Here is a 25,673-nt window from a genome sequence, read left to right as displayed (position 1 = left end):
AGGAATGAAAATGACAGGGGAAAAGAGGGTGGCTCCAGCTTTTGTTACACAAAGACAAATACACCCTTTTATCTAGTGGTGTGTTTTTCATTTTGCCTGAACAGGAAGCTAAAAGAAAGCTCAGCAGAAGGAGGCATTATTAGCAATATGAGTGCCAAACTTTTATTTCCAACTAACATGCATCAAAATGCCCTCATGCTCCAATGTGTGTGGGCTCAGAGAGAGGGTGGTTCCTGAACCAGTGAACAGAAGGTGAGAATATTGACCGCTGAAAGTATTTAATTTAAAAACAACAACTTCCTGCGCTCAGAATGGGGCCCTCTCCCTATAGCTGCTGACACTTGCCCTCCTACCAGTGTGAGTTAAATCAATAAATAAATAAATAGTGCAGCGCTACATACTAAATAAACATATATATAAATAAATAAAATAATCAAATCAATAAATGTCTGTGCAACAGTGCAAATAAAGTGTAATTTGTGTATTCCACCAGGAAGCAACAAAAGTGACCACGTGACAAATATATAAAATTAATAAATTAATATCCAAATCAATATATATCATATACATGTGCAAAATTGCAGATAAAGTGTAGCACGTGTATTGCACCGAAACATAAAAGTGACAAAGTGACAAATATTGCTTAATAAAGTGCAATCAATGTGTTCCCTATACGGGAATATTCAAAGTGACCAAGTGACCTAATAACCTATATAACACAAATGATCTAAAAACCAACACTCTGTGTAAACATGTCCATATATATATATATATATATATATATATATATATATATATATAGTGTATTTCATACACAATCTTCATGCAAGTGCCATCCAGTGTCCACACTGTGTATATCCAATAATAGCTGCAATGGCCCAGCACCTCCTTACATTGACCCCACAGGGCCAACTCGCTTTGGGACACAAACACCACTCTGGTTTATCACAGGATCCTCCCCAGCGATGTATGCTCTATACCCAGCTGCTCCTCCGGTTCCTCCTTATATAGAACTCACAGGGACACCTTGCCTCAGGAACAAACACCACTCTGTTGTATCTCAGGATCTTTCCAACCGCTGTATACACTATATATTCCTCTCCGGTTCATACATAAACAGAAGACTCCCATAGTGTAAAACCATTTAATAAATAAATTATACAGAAAGATATCTACTCACATTCTTCTTCATCTTTCTTATAACATGCACATATATGGCTCCTTCACCTCATGCTATGCCTGCCTTGCATGGGTAATAGATATAGAGGTTTCAAATATGGCCGCCACGCCGGAAATGACGTCAACGCACTTCCCAGAATCCTCCTCGCGCACCGACGCGTTGCGTCACGCTGATCACGTGACTTCCTCAGGGTCCAAAGTATTTAGCCACTGTTGGGGTGAAGATTAGATACATAAATCCCCCTACATATGAACATTTAACTTGTGAACTCTCAAAGATGTAAAAATGTGTTCGCGTTTCCAGTCCTGGATAAACTGGTATACACTCTTTTTTTTTTTTTTTTTTTTTCAATTGGCCCAAAAGTCTGAGTGAAAAAGAAAGGGACAAATCGCAGTATCAACAAGCAATGTTGGTGCATCGATCTCCTCCGCTGTGCCTTTGTGTAATGGCAGGGGGACTCCCCCCAACAGAGCACACTGATCAATGCTCTTAGCCTGCAAGATCTTTGCTTGACTTAAAAACGAGATCCCGGAACAGAACTCATTCATAAGTTGGGGACTTACTGTACTTGGAAGGTAGGTTGTGAATCCTTAGGCAGTTTTCTTATTTACCTGGAATGTACCCTACTTCTTGATCATACATGTAAAGATCAGACCATCTGTCCTGATTCTGCTTGAATTCAGGAAGCTGGATGTTGAAAGATTTGGCAAAATATTTCTAGTTTAAACATACAGGGGTTGATTTACTAAAGGCAATTGGACTGTACACTCTGCAAGTGCAGTTGCTCCAGAGCATAATAAATGAGGTAAAGCTTCACTTTGCAAAGAATACCCAATCACATGCAAGGAAAATAAAAAATAGCATTTTTGCTTGCATGATTGGATAATGGAAATCAACAGAGCTTCTGCTCATTTACTAAGTTTTGGAGCAACTGCACTTGCAAACTGCACATTCTGTTTGCCTTTAATAAATCAACCCTGTAGTGCCCACATGGGCCTTTTAGATTATGTCACAAATAGTAAAAGCGGTCATCAGATATATGGTCACTGTGCAGTTGCACTAGCCCCGTGAAACCTAATCTATCTATTAATCAGAAAATTATATATTGAGCTTTAGTCTGTAGGGACAATGTCACAAATAAATGAGGAGGAGGCTTTTATTTGTTCAGTTATGGGGATTTTGTGCTATTTTCCAGTAATTTATTGTGCAAAATTTCTGTAAAGATGTTCCAGCTTGGTAGGTACACAGCTTTTTTAATTATGCGTTTTCAACTGCAGAGACCAGAAAGACTGCTTTTGGCATTACATACACAGTGAAGAAACCTCAAGTTGTAGAAGATGAAAGCTCACCAGAAGAGCCAGCTTCCAAAAAAGCTAAAAAGGAGTAACGATTGTGTGTGTGTTTGTATAGTTTCCAATGTGTTAACTTCCAAAGTCTATTCAGTTGATTGTTTCTTTTTTTTTTTTTTTATTTTCCCCAGTTGAGGGTAGCTTTGGAACATATATTTTCTGGCAGATACGAAGTGTAATTGACTTGGTACAAGTTTTTAAAAGAAGACAGCAGTTCCAAATAGCCGAATAGTTTAACAAGTTTATTGTTAACCATTTGTACAGAATAGATCTTTTTTTTTTCTTATGAAACCATAAAACAGTAATTGAATATTTGATATTTGTATTATTTCTGTTGTGATCGTAATATTAAATACTTTTAAAAGTCCTGTTCTTGTCTCGGTGTATTTTTTGTGGTTTCTCCGCTTCCAAAACTCAGAATAAAGATACATTATTCAGGAGCTCTGGAAATAGATTATAATGCAGATCTTAATTCTGTATAGTTCTCAGTGTCCTGTTGAAGTGCACAGAACTCCTCAGTGAAATCCTAAGTCCTCAATAAGCTGCTGGCCCATCTATGTTGGTTTGGCCTACAAAAGGACAATGATCACTGGGGATATGTGACAAGTGCACTTGAAGCCACAGTGACACAAAATTCATTTTGCTTCTTTGTTTAGTAGGAATTCATGTTTTAACATGCAGGAGAGCAGAATTTGATGCAAGATAACTTCCACTAGGTGGTGATCTAGGATCAGTGCTCATCTAGGAATTACATTTTTCTCATGTTACATAACAGCTTCTACATGTCTTTGCTTCACTAGTACATGATCTCAGTCATGTAGACTCTCGTCTCAGCATCGCAGCTTGCACAGTGCAATGCAAACGGGACAGTGTGCCCACACATTATATCATTACAGTGAGACTGTGATAAGAACAGAGTTAATTCATGAGATACAGTTTACATCAAGAAGAATAAATTAAGTTATGCAATATTACAAAGGATGGTCAGCATTCGTACCCTTGTTCCATATCATGTCAATATATTGGTACATTATATAAAGATGTGCAGCTTTCTTTTCTTCATAATAAATGTACTCAATACAAAATGTACAGAAAATACAATACAAATGTATAAAAGAACAATCTATAGTACAACTTTTCCTTTTCTATTGCATTTCGGTCTCATTCCATCTAGTGTTTCACCCATTCTCTCATCATTCTCAGTCAAAGCTCAAAAACCTGAAGTCTCTGGAGGATCTTCGAAACCTCACAATATGGGAAGATCCTACATACAGGACATCTGGTCCAAGCAATCTTAATATTAAAGTAGCTTGCTGTCCATTCTACATTTGTGAACTAGAGCTACAGGGAATCCACAAACAGCTGCAGCCCCTGTACTGTCACTTGTCAGCATGCTAGTCCTCTTTTTATTTCTTCAACTTTCATTTCTGAAATAAGGAAACTAAGCTAAAGGTGAAATCAACCTGACAAGGCAACAAACTTTTCTGGGGCTGTGCTGCCAGGTTCTCCTGGAGTGCGTCTATCTTTCAGGAAACACACTTTTTTTTATTTATTTGAATGGTTTCCTAAATTTAGAGAACACGTTCTGGCTCTAGGGAGATGTCAACCCTTATTGCAAGTTACTTGTAGGGGGGCTTTTTAAAGAGCATGCTAATTCTTTTGCTTTTTTCAGTTTAGTTCAGAATTAACGTCTTTTTGCAGAGCCTTACTAAATTCAGTGAGGCTTATTTATAAAAGCAAGGTCAAAGGAAATATAGAGCTATTATTTGCAGTAGTGAAACCCCAAAGTCAGTGTGGCATTTTTCTTTTTAGGACCCTGAATAATTAACTTAGAACCCCTGTTTTGTGCCATTATATTAAAAATAAAGCTTCATACCTTTTTGATACAGCAACCAGTAAAGAATTTGCTTTCATTTTGCTAAATTGCAGTAAAGATAAAGCAGAATCTGTTTTTTGTGGGGTTTACCTACATTTCCTTCAGAAGTTCTTTTATAAATGAAGCCCACTTCTTTAATAGACATGCCTAGTGTTCAGGCTGAAGCTCCAACCTAACCTTATGGGCATGTTCAAGCTGGAAAATAGTAATTTTTCAGCTCTGGCACTGCAGCTAAAACCCCCCGTTCTTCCCTAACATCCTAGTTCTCTCCATTCTCTAGTTTAGTGGCTTTGCTAGGTAAAGGGCATGTTTCCACTATTTATCAGCAAGTGGGATAGCCCACTTTACCGCAAAAGCCTGACACTTCCAAACATACAGCCAAGAGTCCTCTCTCTGGCTTTGTCCATTGTATTTCTTGTCATGTTGGTCACAACACAACTGAAAATGCCCAGTATGTGTTGTTCTTCTACTTACATTCAACAAGATTAAAATACAAATATTAGTGTTCTTCATACGACTTATCAACAGTAATAACATTTGGGCAGTTTATCTGCCACATTAATTAAACATAAATACTTCTTTCCTATGGAATTAATATAAAGCGCAATGCCTATGCAGTAACAAACAATAAATAAATAAATACAATTAAAAAATTCAAAGTGCAAGAAATTTTTAAAAAAACTGGAATAGTCCTATCAAAGCTTCTTGAAGCAAAAAAAAAAAAAAAGTGCCGTAGCTAATGCCTGTTCAAACTGTTTTTCTGTCAGAATTTCTGTATGTGAGAGTTCTTGTAGGAGTTTTCCTGAAGCCCGCTGAATATCTCTTTGGCGCCGTTTTGCCATTGAAGGACCAGTTCCATTGGTGTCTTTCCCACCTATCAGGACAGTTTAAAAATGGTTTAGTCAGACACATATGTCTAAATTACTTGCCAAATTTCCCCTAAAAGCACTTGAAGTCTGGCCATATAGTGTTTAAAGAACTCCATTAAATACTATTTTCATCTGTAATGGCTACATCAAATTGTAATCTTAAAAACAGACAACTCTATCTGTGAAAATAACCTGCATTAGTGTCTCTATTTTAGCTTCTGTATGTGGCTACAGTATTTTTCAGAAATTATAAAAGTCCAGCTTCCTTGAGGCAGGAAACAGGTTTTCTATATTTGGCTGCATATGCTGTGTTTCCCGTTAGCATGGATTAGTGGGTATGGCCACTTAGTTTTAAAGGATGTAGGATGCTCGATTTTTGTGTTTTCCCATTGTAAGCAAGGTTCCTAACCAATTTAACCAGTATTCATCCATTTTAATTAGACATGAAATTAAAAAAATTTCAGATTTTGTATCTTTTTTTGAGTTCTTTAAAAAGTCAGATGTTTTTACAGTCTTTTCAGAGAGTAACAACCTCCGTTTCCTTAAAAAGTTTGTATTTAGCCTAATGTCAGCTGTAATGTCTTGCAAAAAAGAATGTTTGTCAGGAACTTACACAATTTTTGATTGAGAAATTGGCCCCATACATAATCAAGAGTCTCATCATTTTGTAACGATTTAGTCTGACTCCATCATGCATTGGTGTATCTCCTTCCTGTGAAAAAAAAAGTTCATATTATTGAGAATTCAAATGTGTTGAACTGGTTTTCTGGCATATTTAAAATTTTTGGCCTTTGTTTCAAAAGACAGAATGAGTTCCAAATTAGTTATTCATAGAAAATATATGGTATTTTGTTTGCATATTAATGGAATTAGTGATTGCCAAACAGTGTTGGAAATCAAGCTGTCACTGTGGAGAACATGGCTGTTCAATGAGTAACAACCTTTTCCTGTAGCTTTATGGCAGTCTTTCACGACCTTTGCAACACAAAGAAACTCTTGAAATACGGTAAATTTCTGGTCTTGGAACCCCTGCTGCAAATGACTATATCTACAACTCATGATACATTAGTGTGATAGTGATAAGAATGCCCCCCTTAGAGAAAGCTAAAAAGATTGATGAGGTCAGTGGGAACTTATCTGAGAGGCGGAAATTGTTCATTGCTGAAGGAATGCCTAGCAACCTCTGGAGGAACCTTTTGGTTCTATGGAACCCTGGTTGAGAAACCCTGCTTTTTAGGGTTTGAGTTCTTTAGAGTTCAGTTCCAATGGGGCATTATCTGAGTGCCGTGCATTCTCTCTCTCTTCATCGTTTTGTAGGTTTCCCATAACAATCCATATTCATACATGCATCTATCCAAACATTGGCCCCCTGAAATGTGTCTAGGAGTCTAAAAAACTCATGTTAGACCAGTATTTGTCAGGGTTGCATGGAGCCCTAGGGTTCCTCAAAAGGTTTCTGGGAGTTCCTTGAGCAATTAGAAATGTCTGCCTCTCAGATAAGTTCCAACTGACACCACTGATTTTTTTAAGCTTTCTGTAAGGGAGTAATCCTTCCTAATATCAACAAGTGTAAGGAGCATTCTTCCCACTGACCATCACACTAATGTATCATAAGTTGTAGAAGTAGTAATTTTAGCAGGGGTTCCCTGAAACCAGAAAGTTATATCAAGGGTTCCTCTGTGTTGGACAGGTTGAGAAAGGCTGTGCTAGACTATAAACAACTTTTGTAATAGGAACTGGTATATTTGCTTTATATTTATTTCTTGTCCATTTAAGGACACAGAAATTCAGAAAAAAAGGGTTATACTGACACAGGAGGTTAGGGATACTGGTAAACAGAGATGTTGTTGACCAGCGCTCATATTACCCCTCCTCTACCCAGCTTGCCTCCAGGTTTTTTTTTTGTGTTCTAGGAGCTTGGATGCCTTTTTCTTTGGGTTTGCTAAAAAAAAATTATATTTTTACCCTAGTCTTCCCTGCTTCCTGAAATTTTCTTCTTGGTAATTTCAATTAAGATTCCTCACTACACCGATGCCTAAGCCAGTTTCCATATAGCTACAGTCCAGATTGGCATTTCCTTGGCCTGGCTTTGGAGGCTGTATCCAGGCCTGACTGGCCATGTTAGGATTACCTTGGAATATGAGCTTCAGGCACTGGGCTCTGCATTGTGCTGCTTTCCAGACCTGAGTGTACTGTGATAGCTGGAGCACTTTTCAGGTTAAGAGCCATAGTACAGTTCCAGTGTATTGGTGGTCAGATATTGTAAATTATAGGGCAAGGTTTCACAAATCTGCCATTACATTCCATTAAGTACAGTTGTGTTCAAAATAATAGCATTCAGACATCACTAACCTGATCAATCGCTGTTTTTGGTAGAAATGATATTTCTACATGGCAAATAATTTACTAGCAGGTGTAGTAGAGTGATAGAAATCCAACAGACCCAACAGTCATCATATGGATGCTGCTGATTCTGTGTAATTGAAACACTAACTGAAAGGGGCATGTTCAAAATAATAGCAGTGTGGAGTTCTATTAGTGAGGTCATTCATTCTTTGAAAAACAGGTGGCAATTATTGCCCTTATTTAAGGAAGGAAGGCAGCAAATGTTGTACATGCTGGTTACAGTGCATTTCTCTCTGAAATTCTGAGGAAAATGGGGAGTTCCAGACATTGTTCAGAAGAACAGCGTACCTTGATTAAAACGTTGATTGGAGAGGGGAAAACATATAAAGAAGTGCAGAAAATGATAGGCTGCTCAGCTAAAATGATCGCAAATGCTTTAAAATGGCAACCAAAACCTGAAAGACGTGGAAGAAAGCGAAAAACTACCATTCAAATGGATAAAAGAATAGCCAAAATGGCAAGGACTCAGCCAACAATCAGCTCCAGGAAGATCAAAGAAGGTGTAAAGTTCCCTGTGAGTACTGTTACAATTAGAAGACGCCTATGTGAAGCCAAGCTATCTGCAAGAAGCCCCCGCAAAGTCCCACTGTTGAAAAAAAGACGTGCTGAAGAGGTTACAATTTGCCAAAGAGCACAATGACTGGCCTAAAGGGAAATGGCCAACATTTTGTGGACTGATGAAAGTAAGATTGTTCTTTTTGGGTCTAGTGGCTGGAGACAGTTTGTCAGACGACCCCCAAACACTGAATTCAAGCCACAGTACACTGTGAAGACAGTGAAGCATGGTTGCGCAAGTATCATGATATGGGGATGTTTCTCATACTACGGTGTTGGGCCTATTTATCACATATCAGGGATCATGGATCAGTTTGAATACATCAGAATACTTGAAGAGGTCATGCTGCCTTATGCTGAAGAGGAAATGCCCTTGAAATGGGTGTTCCAACAAGACAACAACCCCAAACACACCAGTAAACGTGCATCATCTTGGTTCCAGACCAACAAGATTGACGTTATGGAGTGGCCAGCCCAATCCCTGAATCTTAATCCAATAGAAAACTTGTGGGGTGACATCAAAAATGCAGTTTCTGAAGCAAAACCAAGAAATAGAGAAGAACTGTGGAATGTAGTCCAATCATCCTGGGCTGGAATACCTGTTCACAGGGGCCAGAAGTTGGTTGACTCCGTGCAACACAGATGTACAGCAGTTCTTAGAAACAGTGCTTATACAACTAAATATTCATTAAGTGATTTAAAGGAAAGCAAAATCTTCAAACATTTTTCAGTTTATATAGTGAATGTTTGAGTTTGTAAAGAAGAATACAAACACTGCTATTTTTTTGAACAGTCTAATATTCACTTTTCTTAAATTTTTTTTAGAGGAACAACACAAATTTGATATTTTTCTTCATGTTTTGATTTGGAATAGAATGTGTAGTGTTCCCAATGCATTTGTGTGTATGAAAATAAAAGCTATTAGAAGGATTTTGAGCTTTATTCACTTTTTTCAACACACTGCTATTATTTTGAACACAACTGTATGTGTTTTGAAGGTAAGCTTAAAAACCAGCAGTGTAATGAATGTCTCAGCAACACTATTTACTATCTGGGGGGTAATTTGAATGCAGGAACTGTTGGTAACTGTCAAAGGCAAGTTCATGAAACCCTTTTTTGGGGTGTTTGTAATTCCTTTATCAGGAATCATTTTAACCCCTTGATGCATCTGTGCCTTTGCCCAATCAATTAGGCCAGTGGTTGGCAAGCTGTGGCTCGCGAGCCACATGTGGCTCTTTACACACTTTAATGCGGCTCTTCTGTGTGCCGGGCGCCCGCTCCCCTCCCTCCTCTCGGGCGGCCGCCCCAAAAGTCAGGACTCTGCAGCTAGCCCAGCAATGGGCAAACTACGGCCCGGCGGACCTTTTAATCCGGCCCGCGGAGCGTGGCAAACATTGGCTGTCAGGATGTAGGCGGGGCAGCCAGGATTTAGGCGGGGCAGCGTGACAAACTCCTCTCCTCTCACAGTCCGCCCTGAAGACTGGAACGGCACGGGAACACGGCGAGAGGAACGCGTGGAGCAAAGGTAAGTGAATTGACACAATATGGGGAATGAATTACTATGGGGGATGAATTACTATTGGGGATGAATTACTATATGGGGGATGAATTACTATGGGGGATGAATTACTATATGGGGGATGTATTTTCAGTTTTAAAAATGTGGCCCTCAAAATAAATTTCAATTGTGGTTTTGGTGAGATTTGGCTCAGTTGAAAAAAAAGGTTGCCCACCACTGAATTCGGCTAATGCTGAAAGGGAACATCATTGTATTCCCACACTATAACCGAGACATTAGTATTACATTCCTGGTTACGTAGCATAGCAGGAGCGTGTGAATTATATAAGTAGCTGAACAGAAAAAATATTTTGTCATGTGATTTAGCGTACTTATACTGTATGTGTAAGGCAACTGCTTAGCTGGATTTTAACTTTAATTTGCTTGATCATAAAGATTTAGAATAGATATTTACAGGAATCTGACACCAATTATTGACTTAAAAAATCTACTTTGTGATAGGTTGTTCTTCTTGGGTCTTTTTCTATTTTACTCATCCTAGTCTGAGATTTTTTTATTAAGAATACAACAGTCATTCTTACCCGATCTTTGGCATTTAAGTCAGCTTCACATGCAATGAGATGTTCTCCGCACTCATACTTTCCACATCTGACTGCTACGTGGAGAGGAGTACTGAATAGCTAGAGAAACAGAGATGGAGATCATTCACTAAACGGTACATAGGTCTGTGCAGATGGGTAAAAATAGCTGCATGAGGATATCAGTAGCTCATGAGTTTGCAAATGTATAAATAACTAAATATGTAAAGTAATAAGCTTTCATTCTGAGAGATCTGCTATTTCAACTGTAACACTAACTGAATCTGTCAGAACATATTCCCTATTTATATTAGCATATTGTACAGACTGTTATCTCTAAAATAAGACTTGTTTTCTGCAATAAGGATGTGTCCACACTGCTTGCCGCCAACAATCATCATATTAGATAAACTCTCTATCAGTATTCATGAGATAATAGATCTGTAGTTTCAGTAACTTCTAGAAACTTCAAAATAATTTGAAGCACTGTTAAGTTTTAACAGTGAAAGGTTGTTTCTTTTTTTTTTTTGAGATTTTGATTGGGTATTAAAAGAAAACTGTAACTGCAGATGCGCTTATAGTTATTTAATGGGAAGCCATAGTCCTACTTAACCTCCTCGGCGGTATGATTCTTTCCAATTTTTTGTGCTGAAAGCGGTACCATTTTTTTGCATGGAAATATGTAGTTTTTTATTGTAGACTGTAATTTTTAGGAATAACTCACTGAAATCTTTACGAACAAGAGTCTAGAAAACATCCCGGGTATGATAAAATTTGAAACATGAAATCTTAAATTATAATTTAATAAATAATCATAAAAAATAATAATATAATAATAAATTTAATTCAATAATATAATCAAACCAAAAACACTGAAATTTGAAATACAGAGGCAAATTCGCACATCGCTGAGCAAAGTCGCAAAATTGTTTTCAGTGTCTGATGACGAATTTCCCCACGAATCATTACTCAATTCTGCAAGTGGTTCTGATTTACTATCGCTGTTCTTTAGCCGGTCTAAAACCGCTTTTGACGTAAAGGGATACTTTTTGGACGCCATGGACTTTTCTAAGTTTCCAGGCAGACAGAACAGTCAAAATGCAGGCAGGGCACAGGACAAAGCAGTAGGGACAAAATGTATGTGAAATGCATTGAAACAGCAATGTTTTACTATGTAATAATAATTTTTTAAAAAATGACATTTTTTAAAAATTTCAAATTTGCCGCCGGTTCCCGCGCCCATACGTCCCGACGTCACAGGGACCGGAACACGGAAGCCGGAGGAGATGGCCGGGGACGCTGCAGGGGACACATCGTGGGAGCGAAGGACAAGGTAAGCGCTGCAGGGACTCCCTGAGCAACGCTGCATGGTAAGCCCGAGTGTAGCTCGGGGTTACCGCTTTTGGTACAGACATTTTACCCCGAGCTACACTCGGGAATACCGCTAGGGGGGGGGTTAAAGTGGTAGTAAACCGCGACCTTGTTTTAAAAAAAAAAAAAAAAAAATCCCTGCATACTAGCACATTATTTGAAACTTTCACCGCTGACAGGGCTTTCATCTTCACCTGATCCTTCTTCCAGGTTCACGGGCTCTGTTGGCTTGAATGGCTGAGCTGTGATGACATCACTCATGTGTGTGCCTGAGTCCTTTTTTACAGCACAGCTCTAAAGGACATGCATCAGTGCTACTTTCCAAGTAAATATCTTCTAAATGCTGCTCATTTAGGACATATTTACAGTAACTATTGGTAAGCCTTTTTATAGGTTTAACTGTAGGTACAAGTGGAAAAAAAAAAACGACTTTACTACCACTTTAAAGCTGAACTCCAGGAATTAAGTCACTTTGATAAATGTGCAGGCATACTATGAGTTAAGTCCAGCAAAGTACATGCCACCCTCTTGCATTTATCTTTTTTAGTTTACCATCTGACAGTTGTATGGAGCTACCAGATGAATAGCTATAGCTATAATTTTCAGAGCCCTTGCTGGGCTTTTAATGTGTCCCTGCGCCTTTAAGGAGGAATAGGCTCCCTCCAAGCATACCTGTCCTTTATTTATTCACCGATTATATGCTCTAACTTGGAGACTCTCAAATTTGAAGAATATGTAAACCCAATATTTCATATTCCTGATATGGGCCTGCTGTACCATGTACCTGTATGAAAAAGTATCCTGTTCTCTTTATATAGCTTCCTTTCTTTGAAAACCCTAGTGTTCCTGCCAGTCCCTCTGCTTTGCTAATACAAAGTGACCACAGTAAGCAGGAGAACACACTGTGGTCAGTTTTCTAGCTGTGCTGGGAACTCAGCCTGCTCTCCTTTTCTGACACCCTCTCCCACCCCTGCACAGTCTTTCACTGGGACAAGTGCTGCTGTTTCTACTCCCCCATCTCTTATGCAGCTGAGAACAGAGGGAATGTGATAAAAAAGGTATTTATAACCTGTTTTTTTTGTTTTATATCTATATAGAAATGTTTTGGCCTTCATTTCTATTGTAAACTGAATAGGTTGTTTTATAAGGTGAGTGTTTCACAATCACTTTTAAGAGATAGGACCGCACTTTACAGAGGAGCCTTGGTGAGGCAATGCTGCTGTCACATAAATGCAAACGTATACAAATAAAACCTGTTTTTAAAATACATTTTTAGAGCTATTTTTTTTTTTCTGCAGGTTAGCTTGTCGGTGTGCTGGGAAATCTTCTGTGTGTACTGTGCAATGCCATTCCTTGTGCACCTTACTTAAAAAGCTAGTTATAAATTGGGGTGGATGTTATACTTGTATAGCTTGTTTAACTAAAAACCTTGTTTGGTTCTTAACACTTCACTTTAAAGGGAGGTTTGCCATATATTTTGTAGGCACAGCCCTTGTAACTTGCCCTGTTTAGATATAACTGCTTTCTATGTCCATTTTTGTAAATTAAAAAGCTCCCATGATTTGTATTAGAACTAATCACAATGCCTTTGTCTGGGTATGACATTTCTTTTGTTTGTTTGCAGTTTACAATTTGTATATATCCTTTTCCTTCAAGGTCCACCAAATATTTAACTGTTGTGGGGAATGGCCTACCAATACTTGCGGAGGATATTGGTGTATATGTGTAGTACAGTTTTGGTAGTGTAGTTTCAGTTTTTGGGATTTTCAGACTCCAGACCTGCTTCCCACAGAGACTAAATCACAGGTGGGATGTGGATCTTTTTCTGAAATAATGTTATGGTATAATGTTTATTATGATATGTCATCCATATTAATGATAAAAATATATACTATTTTCTTTGTTATATATATTTGTGGTTTTTTTTTTATATATTGTCTTTGTTGCCTTTTTTGCCTGTTTAATGATCTTCTGCAGTGGTCCATGTTGGGGTTTTTTTAATTACCTTAGAGTAATTTTAACCTCCCTAGCGGTATGATTATTTCAGATTTTTGGTGCTGAAAGCGGTACCATTATTTTGCATAGAAATATGTAGTTTTTTTATTGTAGCCTGTAATTTTTATGAATAACTCACTGAAATCTGTCTGAACAACAGTCTATTAAACATCCCGGGTATGATAAAATTTGAAACACGAAATCATAAATTATAATTTAATAAATAATCATAAAAAATAATATAATACATTTAATTCAATAATATAATCAAACCAAAAACACTGAAATTTTAAATAGAGCACCAAGTTCACACATCGCTGAGCAAAGTCGCAAAATCGTTTTCAGTGTCTGATGACGAATTTCTCCACGAATCATCACTCAATTCTGCAAGTGGTTCTAATTTACTATCGCTGTTCTCTAGCTGATCTAAAACCGCTTTTGACCTAAAGGGATGCTTTTTGGATGCCATGGACTTTTCTCAGTTTCCAGGCAGAAAGAACAGAAACAAAATGCAGGCAGGGCACAGGACAAAGCACTAGGGACAAAATGTATGTGAAATGGGTTGAAACAGCAATGTTTTACTATGTAAAATTTGTTTGGAAAAAAATGACATTTTTTTTAAATTTTCAAATTTCCCACCGCCGGCGGCGCCCGTACGTCCCGACGTCACAGGGACCGGAACACAGAAGCTGGATGCCAGCATCGACCGGAGGAGATGGCCGGGGACGCTGCAGTGGACACATCGCGGGAGCGAAGGACAAGGTAAGCTCTGCAGGGACTCCCTATGCAGCGCCGCATGGTAAGCCCGAGTGTAGCTTGGGGTTACCGCTTTTGGTACTCACATTTTACCCCGAGCTACACTCGGGAATACCGCTAGGGAGGTTAATGCCTCGTGTAATTATGTGACTTATTTGTAATACTATATAAGTGAGTTTTACCTTACTTTACACTAGCCATGACTAAGGACTGATGTGTCCGAAACACATTGGCATTTTTAGGCTTGTACATGCTTCAATAAACAATATATACAGTTGGATTTCATCCTGAGTGCCGGACTTTCCTGCACTTCATATACAGTTGTGCGCAAAAGTTTACATACCCTGGCAGAAATTGTGAAATTTTGGCATTGATATTGAAAATATGACTGACCATGCCAAAAAATGCTCTTTTATTGAAGGATGATGATCATATGAAGCCATTTATTATCAAATAGTTGTTTGGCTCCTTTTTAAATCATAATAACAGAAATCACCCAAATGACCATGATCAAAAGTTTACATACCCTGGAATGTTTGGCCTTGGTACAGACACACAAGGTGACACACACGGGTTAAAATGTCAATTAGAGGTTAATGTCCCACATCTGTGGCTTTTTAAATTGCTATTAGTGTCAGTGTATAAATAGTCAATGAGTGTTAGCTCTTATGTGGAAGCACTGACTAGGCTAGATACTGAGCCATGGGGATCAGAAAAGAACTGTCAAAAGTCCTGCTTAACAAGGTAATGAAACTTTATAAAGATGGAAAAGGACATAAAAAGATGTCCAAAGCCTTGAATATGCCAATCGGTTCTGTTAATTAACCTATTAAGAATTGGAAAGTTCAGGATCTCTTGATACCAAGCCAAGGTCAGGTAGACCAAGAAAGATTGCAGCCATAACTGACAAAAGAATTGTCTGGGACTCAAAGAAAAATCCACAGGCAACCTCAAAAGAAATACAGGCTGACTGTATGTGTAGTACAGTGCCAGTTATGAATATTATGTTGCTGGATTATTTTTAAATATAAAATGTAGCTAAAAAATAATTTTGCTGTCCTAGTATCTCATTAAAGACTGACAAATATAATATCTTTTCCTCACTAACTTGGAAGACTTCTAATTCTAATACTTTACATTATGAGTTTTAGGTACATTTCAGCAACGGTGTTTACAAGCATAATCTACCTTGTCTCTTGAGTTGATGTTTGCTCCTTTGTTTAGTATATATTTCAGAACTTCAACACTTCCACCGCGGCAGGTCCAGTGAATTGCTGTGGATTCAAGCTGTAAACAGAGCAAAAAAGAATCCCCTTGACCATTTGGGTCCCAATACTGAATTCAGATGGGAAAGGCCACAGAACACTTGGAAGATTTCTGAATGGTCCAGAATATTTGTGACCTTAGCTGGATGTCTCAGTGGACTGTAGAGCAATATAAACCAATTGTATATATTAAAGCATTTTGTTTGTCAGGAGTTTCTATAACTACTTTCACTACATGGAAATATATTTTCTTTTTAGGGTGCCTTTGGAGGGAAGCCTTCATCAGACATTTTTTTCTGATGAAGGCCATCACTTTTTCGCAAACTGCATGCTTATTCCCGGGCAATGAAGTGCCGGTTTAGCATCACTGCAAGTAAATTGGGAATGATTGTGAAGCTTGTAACAATGGCAACCACCAGAAACTATTTGTCCTAGTGACTACTGTTACTAAAAGTGAGACAAAATTCCAAATTCGGAATTTTCAAGAACACAGTTCGCTCATTTTGGAGGTATTTTTTCTGATATCCTTTGCTGCCATTAGGACATAAAGTAAAGGGAAATTTCTCCAAAGGAATGCAGATAACCTGCAGAAACTGTAACTCTTCACTGCCCCTCCCATCTTTTTGGCAGAAAATTTAGGAAAGGAAATGGTGGCAAGAACAGACTTAGCCCCCGTATTTCCTCAGTTAATGGAAAAAGCAGAGCAACAGTTTCTTTTATCCAGTTATTTCTCTAAAAGGCCCCTCTGTGTGGTGGTCTTAGTTCAAGGTACTGTACTGACTTCTAGGCTCAGCCACGAGCCCTTGTAGCTGTCTTCAAGTCCACATAGCAGTAAGTGCTGATTCCTTGGTATTGGATTCCGTAATTACAGTGACAAGTGCTTCATAGTGCTCAGACTGGTGCCCCACATGGATGTACACTCCCCATCCTGCCTTGACCACCTATCTATAGGTAGGTCACTAGCACTTTGTTTGGGACTGACCCAAAATGCCACGTATTGATGGTACCAATGCTGTTACATATATTCCACAAAGTTGCCAGTGGTAGCCAGTATATATTCACCAGTTCAGATATCAGGTATTAACCAGTGATCCTTATTGGGAATGAGTACAGCACTTGCACTCCTCTCCTCCACAGATAATATGCAGGAGGTCAGCATAAAAATAAAATGAAAAACGGACATCCCATAGTGCAGGGCTTAAAATGTTGAGTCTAGACCTACTAGCCAGGCACAAACCTTACTCTCCACCAGTTTCCCCACCCAACCTTGCCCAGGTCCGCCTCCAACCCCGCCCCCCAGCCCTGCCCCCAACTACGCCCCCTTAAAGCTTATGAAACTACATTTTTCTTTAGAATAAAGAGTCCAAAATATAAAACTGTATACAGTAATGTATATCCCAGCTCCCCTGTACTCCATTATAGTGATATGACATGTATACAGCACTTACTCCTCGAGACCCCTGCGGCAGTGGAGAGGGTGTCTCCTCTCAATGGAGGAGAGCGGACCTCTCCTGCACCTCTCCCCTCAGCGCCGGTGCCGAAGAAACCGGAAGTGGGAAACCGGAACTCGGCTTCACAATGAGGCTTGGAGCGCAGCCGCTCCATCATCTGTGCTTGCCGCTCACCGCTAGAGAGTTTCTCCACGCATTTGGTGAGCGGCTTTTTCAAACCCTGCCATAGTGTAATATTGTTTAGTTTAATGCTGGGAATATATACTGGCTACCATTGGCAACGTCGTAGAGTATATGTAACAGCATTGGTACCATCAATACGTGGCATTTTGGGTCAGTCCCAAACAAAGCGCTAGTGATCTACCTAGGGATAGGTGGTCATGTCAGGATGGTGAGTATACATCCATGTGGGGCACCAGTCTTCTGCAACATAGGGTATTAGTATACACAGTATATTCCATCAGCGCAGCAGTATCCTTTTCTATTTCACATAGCAGTAAGAGCAGTGATCTTTAAATACTTAATTCATACAGTATTTCTATGTATACTGTGTATAGACTGCATTTTTAATAAAAATGACTTAATTACTATTATTCAAAATTGTACATAAATGGTTTTTGTTGTCAAGTTATAAAAATGTTATCCTATTTAGAGGATATTTTGCTTGATAAACTCTAATTTTTGATTGAGGCCTTTAATCTTTTAGGCTTGTCACTTGGTTCCTGCTATTTTATATTAATAGTTTATTAACTACATGGAAGATTCTGGCCCAGGGAAACTGCATTTATTGCACTTAGCAGGAGGTTGCAAAGGTAGATCAGCATGAGTTTGTTATTTTCCCTTATGGCTTAAGTGCCTTGCAAAATTTTGGCAGCCTTTTGTCAACAAAATTATAGTTTTTGTAATCTAGCAATATTTTCCAGCAACCTTGCTATCTTCTCTATTGTGGCCATTTTCATTTTTAATGACTTATTTATTGGAAAAAATCACATACCATGTCATGGAATTCTAGATCTGCTCCAGCTTCAATTAGCTTCTCAACAATGGCAAGGTGTCCTTCCGAGCATGCTCTGTGCAGGGCTGTGCGTCTGTACTGTTGGGAAAGACAACCAAGTTTATAAAGCAAGTAGAGTAAACTATGCTTTTAAATGATGGGCAGACAGTCTGCTAAGGAGGATGTTGCAGGGCTTGATTATAGTGTCATTTTCTAAGACGGGCACAAAATGTTAGGAACAAAGGCATCAATGCCGAGGGCCCAGGAATCCTGTACCTTTATACAGTTCCTTGGTCTTCAGTCCGTCTCTTTTTTTTATTTTTCTGACGCATACCTCTTTTTGATGTATCCAACATATGACTATTTTTTTAATTATGTTATTTTTCTTCTTTTTGTGAATGAAGTTTTTTGGTCACACATTAATAAAAATATATATGCATATTTATCCATTTATTGTTTTGATACAGATTGGCTCTCTTGGGAACACATATATGCCCCTTGTACCTTCCTAGCTGCATGCTGTGTGGGCTATTGGTTGACTGCACACTCATTCTATGGTTGATAATATCCTGTTCTGTACATGTACATTTGGATATATTAATATTGTTACAATAGTTTCAATCAATGTGTTATGACTGCTATAATTTCAGCTGATATGTGTTATGACACTGTTTGTATTTAGCTTTTAGGCCATGCTTTTGTCCCCCTGATGAAGATTCTGGATTAATTGAAACACGTTGGGGCTTTACAATACTACAGTGTGGCATTTTTTGGCCTATTGAGCATGATAAATTTTAAGATGTCAACCAATCATGCATTTTATGAGATACAAGTTTTGCGATTTGTTTTAATGTGAATGGAATAAACCTTGTCAATTTTATGGAATTATGTTGTTAAGGGCCATAAAAATTCCAGCTAGTCTGCAAGTCTTTTGAATCCTGTACCAAGCTCTTTTTTCTGAGAATGGCATGTTTATCATTAGCACCACTTCTTGCTTGCCATTTTTCAGGGAAGGAGCTTCCCAGACATATTTATGCAAATATAACATTTCATCTCTTTTGTATAACCATCTTGTCTTCTTTTCATCAGTTGTATGTTTCCAATAAGAATATTAATCATAATTGGAGGATGGCTACCAGTATTTTACCTTGTTAATAAACAAGTAACTGTTAATTATTGTCTGTTTACAGTATTACTCAGGACATTTCTTCTATCTGATGATCTCTCACACAAAAGTTAGGATTTGTTCCTGCCTGTCAGTGTCTCGCTCTTCTCACTGTAGTAAAACTTTCAAAAAAGACCTAATTGTAGTGGCCATGGAAAGTTAGTAGGTCTGGGGAATCAGGTGCAGTGATTGTAGTGCGAGATTCAGCCTATAGGACCATTTTAAGCAGGTTGGAGAACTTGACACAAGCGTGCCCTAACTATTGAACATCTACAGATCTATAGTAAAAAGACATTATAGAAAGAAAGAAATAATTAGTAAGTTATCTATTATGTCATTTAGTAAAGCCACTTCTCCTCCCTGGGAGGTAAGTAATGTGAGCTGGTGACATTGGTAAGCAGCATACTTTCAGATACAGTAGTAGCAAAATGCTGCCTTGAAATTGCCCAATGCTTCTACTTATGCATTTTAAAAGGATGATTTTATTGCTCATCAGACCATTTTCTATTCACTAATTTGTGTCATGTTTAAACACATGTAGTCATATCACTGCTTGTACTGATTATTATATTGATAATTAAGAAGTGTTTACTGTAGCCTGCATATATGCTGTAGTTGAGCCCCTTGATAGTATGTCACTATTGACCCCAATGTGTAACCATAATTATTATTACATCATTCTTCAGAAACATACAGAAATCGGGTCAGAGATTTCATGTGTGTTGAAGGTGCTTTTCCCTCATCTTTACTTTATATGAGTTTGCACTGATAGAATTTTCTTGTACAAGATTGCTGTGGGGTTTAGGAAGGACATTCTATGAATTATGGTTATTAGCTATGTACATAAATACATTTTATTGAAACAGAGATCATAGATCAGCCTTTCTCAACCTTTTCAACACATCCTTGAAATCACTTTCTGGTCTAGGGGAACCTCTGCTTAAAATTACTATATCTACAACTCAAGATAAATTGGTGTGATGATCAGTGAGAAGAATAGTCCTTACGCATGTGGACATTGGGAAGAATTACCTCCTTACAGTAACTAAAAAGTTTAATGGAGTCAGTAGGAACTTATCACATTGCTCATTGCTCAAGTAACCTCTGGAGGTACCCTGGTTGAGAATCCCTGTCCTAGATCATGGGCATGTGTACAACGATAAATAAGGTCAGTGCTCAGTTAATAGATTCACGTATATATAGGCACCTCTGAGCTTAAATGTGCTTTGTTATGGATTACATTTTTAAAAAATATTTATACTGAAAGAAATATGTAGATTACTACTGGTGACCTACTAAAAATCTGAGTTGATTTACCGGCTCAGAAAAAGTATGGAGGAAAAAAATCCTCATTGGCATTCTCCTGAGTTAGTGACTTAGTATTGACACCATGGGATAAACAAGACAGACAGGCAGTTAGTATTTTCAGAAGAAGTCACCATTGGCAACTTATATACTAATACAGAGACATTGCCTCCAAAGAGAAAGAACACCAGAGCACAAAAGGTTCACAAATTAGACTAATCTGTTTACAGTATTTAAGCTCGTTAATATTGTAATCCCATAATATATTTGCTATGATCATGGCCTTTCTGGAATATTATAGGCTGCAGTCATATTTCTAAATGATGGAATTAATTTCTATTAGAACGGTGATTATTTATTAATGTAGATAAGCTTAAGAAAGAAGTTTGTAGTGTGTGAGAAGCTGATGAGATGTATTCTATAATAGTTAAGCTACCTCCTGTACTTCAGCTGTTGCAGAACTGCAACATCCACCATGGATGCTCAGCTTCTTGTTTACATGCCAAGCATGATGGGAATTTTAGCTAAGTGCCAGATGGATTCCTCAGCTTTGCCAGCTCCTGCTTTAAATATTTTTCATATTAGCATATGCTATAGGTAACCTAAAAATATACAAAAATTATCTTACCTCATCACAGGCATTTGGATCCCCACCATTTGCCAGGAATTTTTCAATGATAGGCATCTTGTTTTCTAGTGCAGCTTTTAAAAATGTTGTTTCGTCCACATGTTCAATCTACAAATGATAGATTGTGCTTTTTGTGAGCATTCCTTTTTTTCCCCACGATTCATTAATTCATCTATTTATTTTAAACTTACCACTGGCTCTGGTTCTGGTTCCTTAACCACAGGTACTTTCACTTTTTTGCATCTTTTTTGTTTTCTTAGTTTTATTATAGTTTGCAGATCTTCCAAGTTGTCTAGTTTTGGTCTTTCATCAATTTTCTTTTTGAGGAGCTAAATAAAAAACACGTTTTACATGATCGGCAACAAAATTTCACCAGAGCATTTATTGTAAAATGATTTTACTAAGCATAGCGTATGCTGCCTTCAAAGCAATTAGTAAGACAGGAATTAAAATAGATTTACAGCCAAAACTTTTTTTTTTAATAAAGTAGGCAAGGGTGAGAACCTTTTTGTTATCTCTGTCACTGCTGTGGAGATTGTCTTTCTCATTCCTCATCCTAGTGACCACTATTACCAGGGCTGGAAGTGAGGGAAAATCCAAAATTTGAAATTGTAAATAAGAAAAAGAATTATTCCTATATGTTCCCCTGACAACTGTCCAAGTGGGAGTATTTACTTGTCTTTCAGGAGATTTCATCTCAGTTCCTGTTGTGTCCACAGAATAAGCGACGAGAGATCTCTCAAATGGGACAGATGGTAAAAAGAAAACCCAACAGGGACTTTAACATTCCTTAACCAAAATCAATAAGAAAATATTTTGGATTTAGAGATACTGTATTTTAGCATTCAGCATATTTATTTAATAGGGCAAAGAACAATCTGCCACAGTAACTGATTGTTCATCAAATTTGCCTAAAGTTCTGAAATGTGTAATTCTAAATAGCTTCATCTTTGGTTTCTGAAATTAATAGATTCTGTCTGCTTGTTTGCTTTGCATTTAAAATAATTATCTTTGTTAACAGTAATCTAACATATGTATGCAGTAAATTCTTTCTTGTTATTTCACCGAGAGACTGCTTATATAACTAAAGTTTATACCCATTTAGTTTTGATAAAATTTCAACAACTGCATCTTAAAGGATTAGTGGGGATATTCTCGGCTGATTTGTTTATTAGTGCAGCGTGCCCTGTTCCTTTTTTGCTATTGGATGCAATATTTTGTTACTGTGGGTATTCAATGTGACATTGTGGCATTCAAACTCAACAAAAAACCTGGTGTCATTGGGGTTCTTATGTTCTACAGTTGTAGTTTGGCGATTGTAACTGGAGCTTATATCCTAGTATGTGATTTTGACTTGTGATTTATGTGTTCCAGGTCACTCACTGTGGATTTAATTGTCACCAAGAGGCTCTGTTAATATGCTTATGTATGCATATGTATTTGGCTTGTTCTATGAATATTTGTGGCTAATCCCATAGTCCTTGCTTTATGAGTTCTTACTATTGGACATATTGGTTATGATTGCTTATGGCTAGACAGCTTGGCTAATAAATGATTATTACTAGACACATGAGTGCCTCTAGACAGATTGGTTGGAGGAGTACACAAGATCACATTTTTAGCATTTACCCATATTCATAACACTAAAATGGCTAGTAAACCTGTGCTTATTCAATGATATTGGACAAATTAGCAATTACCACAATTTTTTGAAAAGCAAGTAGCCTTCTACACACATACAAATGCCAAACGTTGACAATACAGATACACTTTACTGGTAGTATGATTGTTATCAATACCTCTGCCTTGAGCCTTTTCTGCTCTGCTTGCCTCTCCTCCTCGCGGTCAAGCAATGACTTTGAAGTTGTCTTTAAATCATCCTGTTTCTCTAGTGTTACGGCTGTTTCATATTCTCCATGCTTAAAATTTCTTGCTACAAAATCTCCAGTGTCTTTTTCTTTCTTTTTTCCAGTCACCTGTTGATTCATATGAAGAAACATAAAAATCCTCACCCCCATACATATGGCAGTTTTCTGTATCTATAAAAATAATTTAAAAAACACTATATATTGATCGATCTAACTGTTGGCCAACTGAAAAATCAATATACAGTAAAAACAGATGTAAATTCCCCCAGATGATATACACAAAAATTATGATCCATTTACACCAAATTAAAATTTGGGGGAGAAAGGAAAATAAACTGCATTCAGCCAGTTTCTCTAGTTTTGGCATGTCAAAAGCTAAGCAAATTTCTGAGAAATATAATTTGCTAAGGAAACAGCAATAATCTGTTTTGGGTGAAGGACCAACACACAGGGTAATAACTCATGCCCATTGAGAGAAGTTTTGCTCTTTACTCTTTCTTTTGGCATTTTATGCAAATGGATATTCCTCTCCTACCTAGAGTATATTTGAATCTTGTTGATTTGAATAGAGTCCATTCACATTGTCTTTCTAATTGTATTGCTCTGTACAGTTATTTAAGACCATTAAACTCTCTCCAAAGGAAGGAAAGATATTGTGGAAGCTAGAGATCTTGTACATCATTTAGCATTGGTAGTAACATTGACCAATATCCAGGTAACAATTGTTGGCAATCATGCAAAGGTTATTGATTTTTGAAATGTAGATAAGTATGTGAGTGGCTAATAACAGCTTATAAATTCCATCTAAGATATATTTCATGGTCCTCTTGGAAGAGGATCATGGGTTGAGGAACTTCCTGGGTTTGCTTTCATGTTGAGAGATAGTAGGTAGTATATCATCACAACTAGAACACTATAAAACGTGTATGTGTGTATACACACACACTATTATATTCTTGATCCTATATTCTGAACCTGCGTGTATTTGAATACAATGTTTTCTCTTTTATGGAAAAAACGTAAAAAGTACATGAATGAAAACTTAGCAAAGGTGTTAAGCTAGTATTAGTCTTAATTTTAGACAAAAAACAAGAACAAAAATAAAACTAGTGCAGGGAAACAGTTCACAACATAATTACTTAAATACAATGATTTTCAGTTTAATAGAAAAATAGAACAATTAACATACCAGGTCTTCTACTTTCAGAAGCATTTTGCCTGTGGTCTCTTGCAATGTCCTTTTCTGATGTTAACCTTAATTAGGACAAGTTAGTTCTACTCCAAGCCCTGCCCCGTTGTGCTTTATATACTATGTCTTTGGCAAGGTTGAATGAGGTAATGTTCCAACCTGGGAACCAGCATCTATGGACCTAGCTCAGACACAGAGATAGGTGCTTTCTCATTCCAGACATGCTAACTAGCCAGATCTTGTGTCATGTGAGACTCCAGGAGGGGGGGGCAGGAGTAGCAATGGGCCTTATGATGAAAAAAAAATCCCATACACTAACCACATTGCATACCCCAGTCAGTATGAAATGCGAGATGACCATTTCATTGGGAGTGACTAAAGAGCTCAGCTATGCAAGTATAACAGTATAACAGCTGTTTGTTGGTCTTGCACCAGTTTTATCCACTGACAGCCTGATGACTAAAAGATGCTGGAAAGCGACTTGAATCAAAGGCCCCGTGCAATAAATGAGCTGTCACTGCCGATTTGGGGTGAGGATTTCAGTTTCATTTCATGTCATGGCTGCCACAACGCTGTGGGGGAGATGGGTGGAATTCCAGTAGCATTCTATATTTGTTCTGAATTCTCCTGAGAATATTAAGAGTAAGCCCTGTGTCTCCTAAACTAAAAATGGCAATGATGTAATTGCGAACAACCCATTTGTGTATAAATACAACAAAGAGGCCCTTTTATTTAAAGGCTAGTAAACAAGTTGGAAATCTAATTATACACAGGCATTTATTAGGACAATAATAGAAAAGGGTCTTCTGTTGATAGAAAAAATTACTATGCTGAAGAATGGCCAAACAAATATTGTAAACATTTTAACTCTTAACTTTCAGGCATAGGTACAGTGGGGCAAAAAAGTATTTAGTCAGCCACCAATTGTGCAAGTTCTCCCACTTAAAAAGATGAGAGAGGCCTGTAATTGGCATCATAGGTAGACCTCAACTATGAGAGACAAAATGAGAAAAAAAATCCAGACAATCACATTGGCTGATTTGGAAATAATTTATTTGCAAATTATGGTGGAAAATAAGTATTTGGTCACCTACAAACAAGCAAGATTTCTGGCTCTCACAGACCTGTACCTTCTTCTTTAAGAGGCTCCTCTGTCCTGCACTCATTACCTGTATCAATGGCACCTGTTTGAACTTGTTATCAGTATAAAAGACACCTGTCCACAACCTCAAACAGTCACACTCCAAACTCCACTATGGTGAAGACCAAAGAGCTGTCGAAGGACACCAGAAACCAAATTGTAGACCTGCACCAAGCTGGAAAGACTGAATCTGCAATAGGCAAGCGGCTTGGT

The 25,673-nt window shown here is 37.8% G+C and overlaps 2 protein-coding genes across 3 annotated transcripts in view; one reads left to right on the top strand and one right to left on the bottom strand.

Annotated features, from left to right (window-relative positions):
* Positions 1-2,897, top strand: part of RPP30 (ribonuclease P/MRP subunit p30) — a 54,821-nt gene extending 51,924 nt beyond the window's left edge. For both annotated transcript variants that reach the window (XM_089692761.1, XM_089692763.1), the window contains one exon: positions 2,458-2,897. In XM_089692761.1, the coding sequence (XP_089548887.1) occupies positions 2,458-2,567 (110 nt within the window). In that variant the 3' untranslated portion in view covers positions 2,568-2,897. The remainder of the gene's footprint in view (positions 1-2,457) is intronic.
* On the bottom strand, positions 2,757-24,474 carry ANKRD1 (ankyrin repeat domain 1). The gene is made up of 9 exons (XM_089692760.1): positions 24,320-24,474; positions 23,062-23,238; positions 21,454-21,591; positions 21,263-21,370; positions 18,165-18,263; positions 15,643-15,741; positions 10,336-10,434; positions 5,888-5,986; positions 2,757-5,279 (listed from the first exon to the last, which is right to left on the bottom strand). The coding sequence occupies exons 1-9, from the start codon at positions 24,341-24,343 to the stop codon at positions 5,169-5,171; spliced, it is 954 nt and encodes a 317-aa protein (XP_089548886.1). The 5' UTR covers positions 24,344-24,474; the 3' UTR covers positions 2,757-5,168.
* Positions 24,475-25,673: the final 1,199 nt, after the last annotated feature.

Source organism: Staurois parvus, unplaced genomic scaffold (genome assembly GCF_062004578.1).
Source record: "Staurois parvus isolate SC_StPar_1 unplaced genomic scaffold, SC_StPar_1.0 ptg000604l, whole genome shotgun sequence".
Classification (NCBI taxonomy): domain Eukaryota; kingdom Metazoa; phylum Chordata; class Amphibia; order Anura; family Ranidae; genus Staurois; species Staurois parvus.
The sequence above is the reverse complement of the archived record's forward strand: the minus strand, read 5'-3'. Positions and strand labels throughout refer to the sequence as shown.

Excerpts from the sequence above, each read along its gene's own strand:
- ANKRD1 (XM_089692760.1), bottom strand. The coding sequence starts at position 24,343 with ATGCTTCTGAAAGTAGAAGACCTG. Across the intron at positions 21,592-23,061 it reads AGAAAAGGCTCAAGGCAGAG|CTCCTCAAAAAGAAAATTGA; the intron begins GTATTGATAACA and ends TTTTTTATTTAG. Across the intron at positions 5,987-10,335 it reads ACTTAAATGCCAAAGATCGG|GAAGGAGATACACCAATGCA; the intron begins GTAAGAATGACT and ends TTTTTTTCACAG.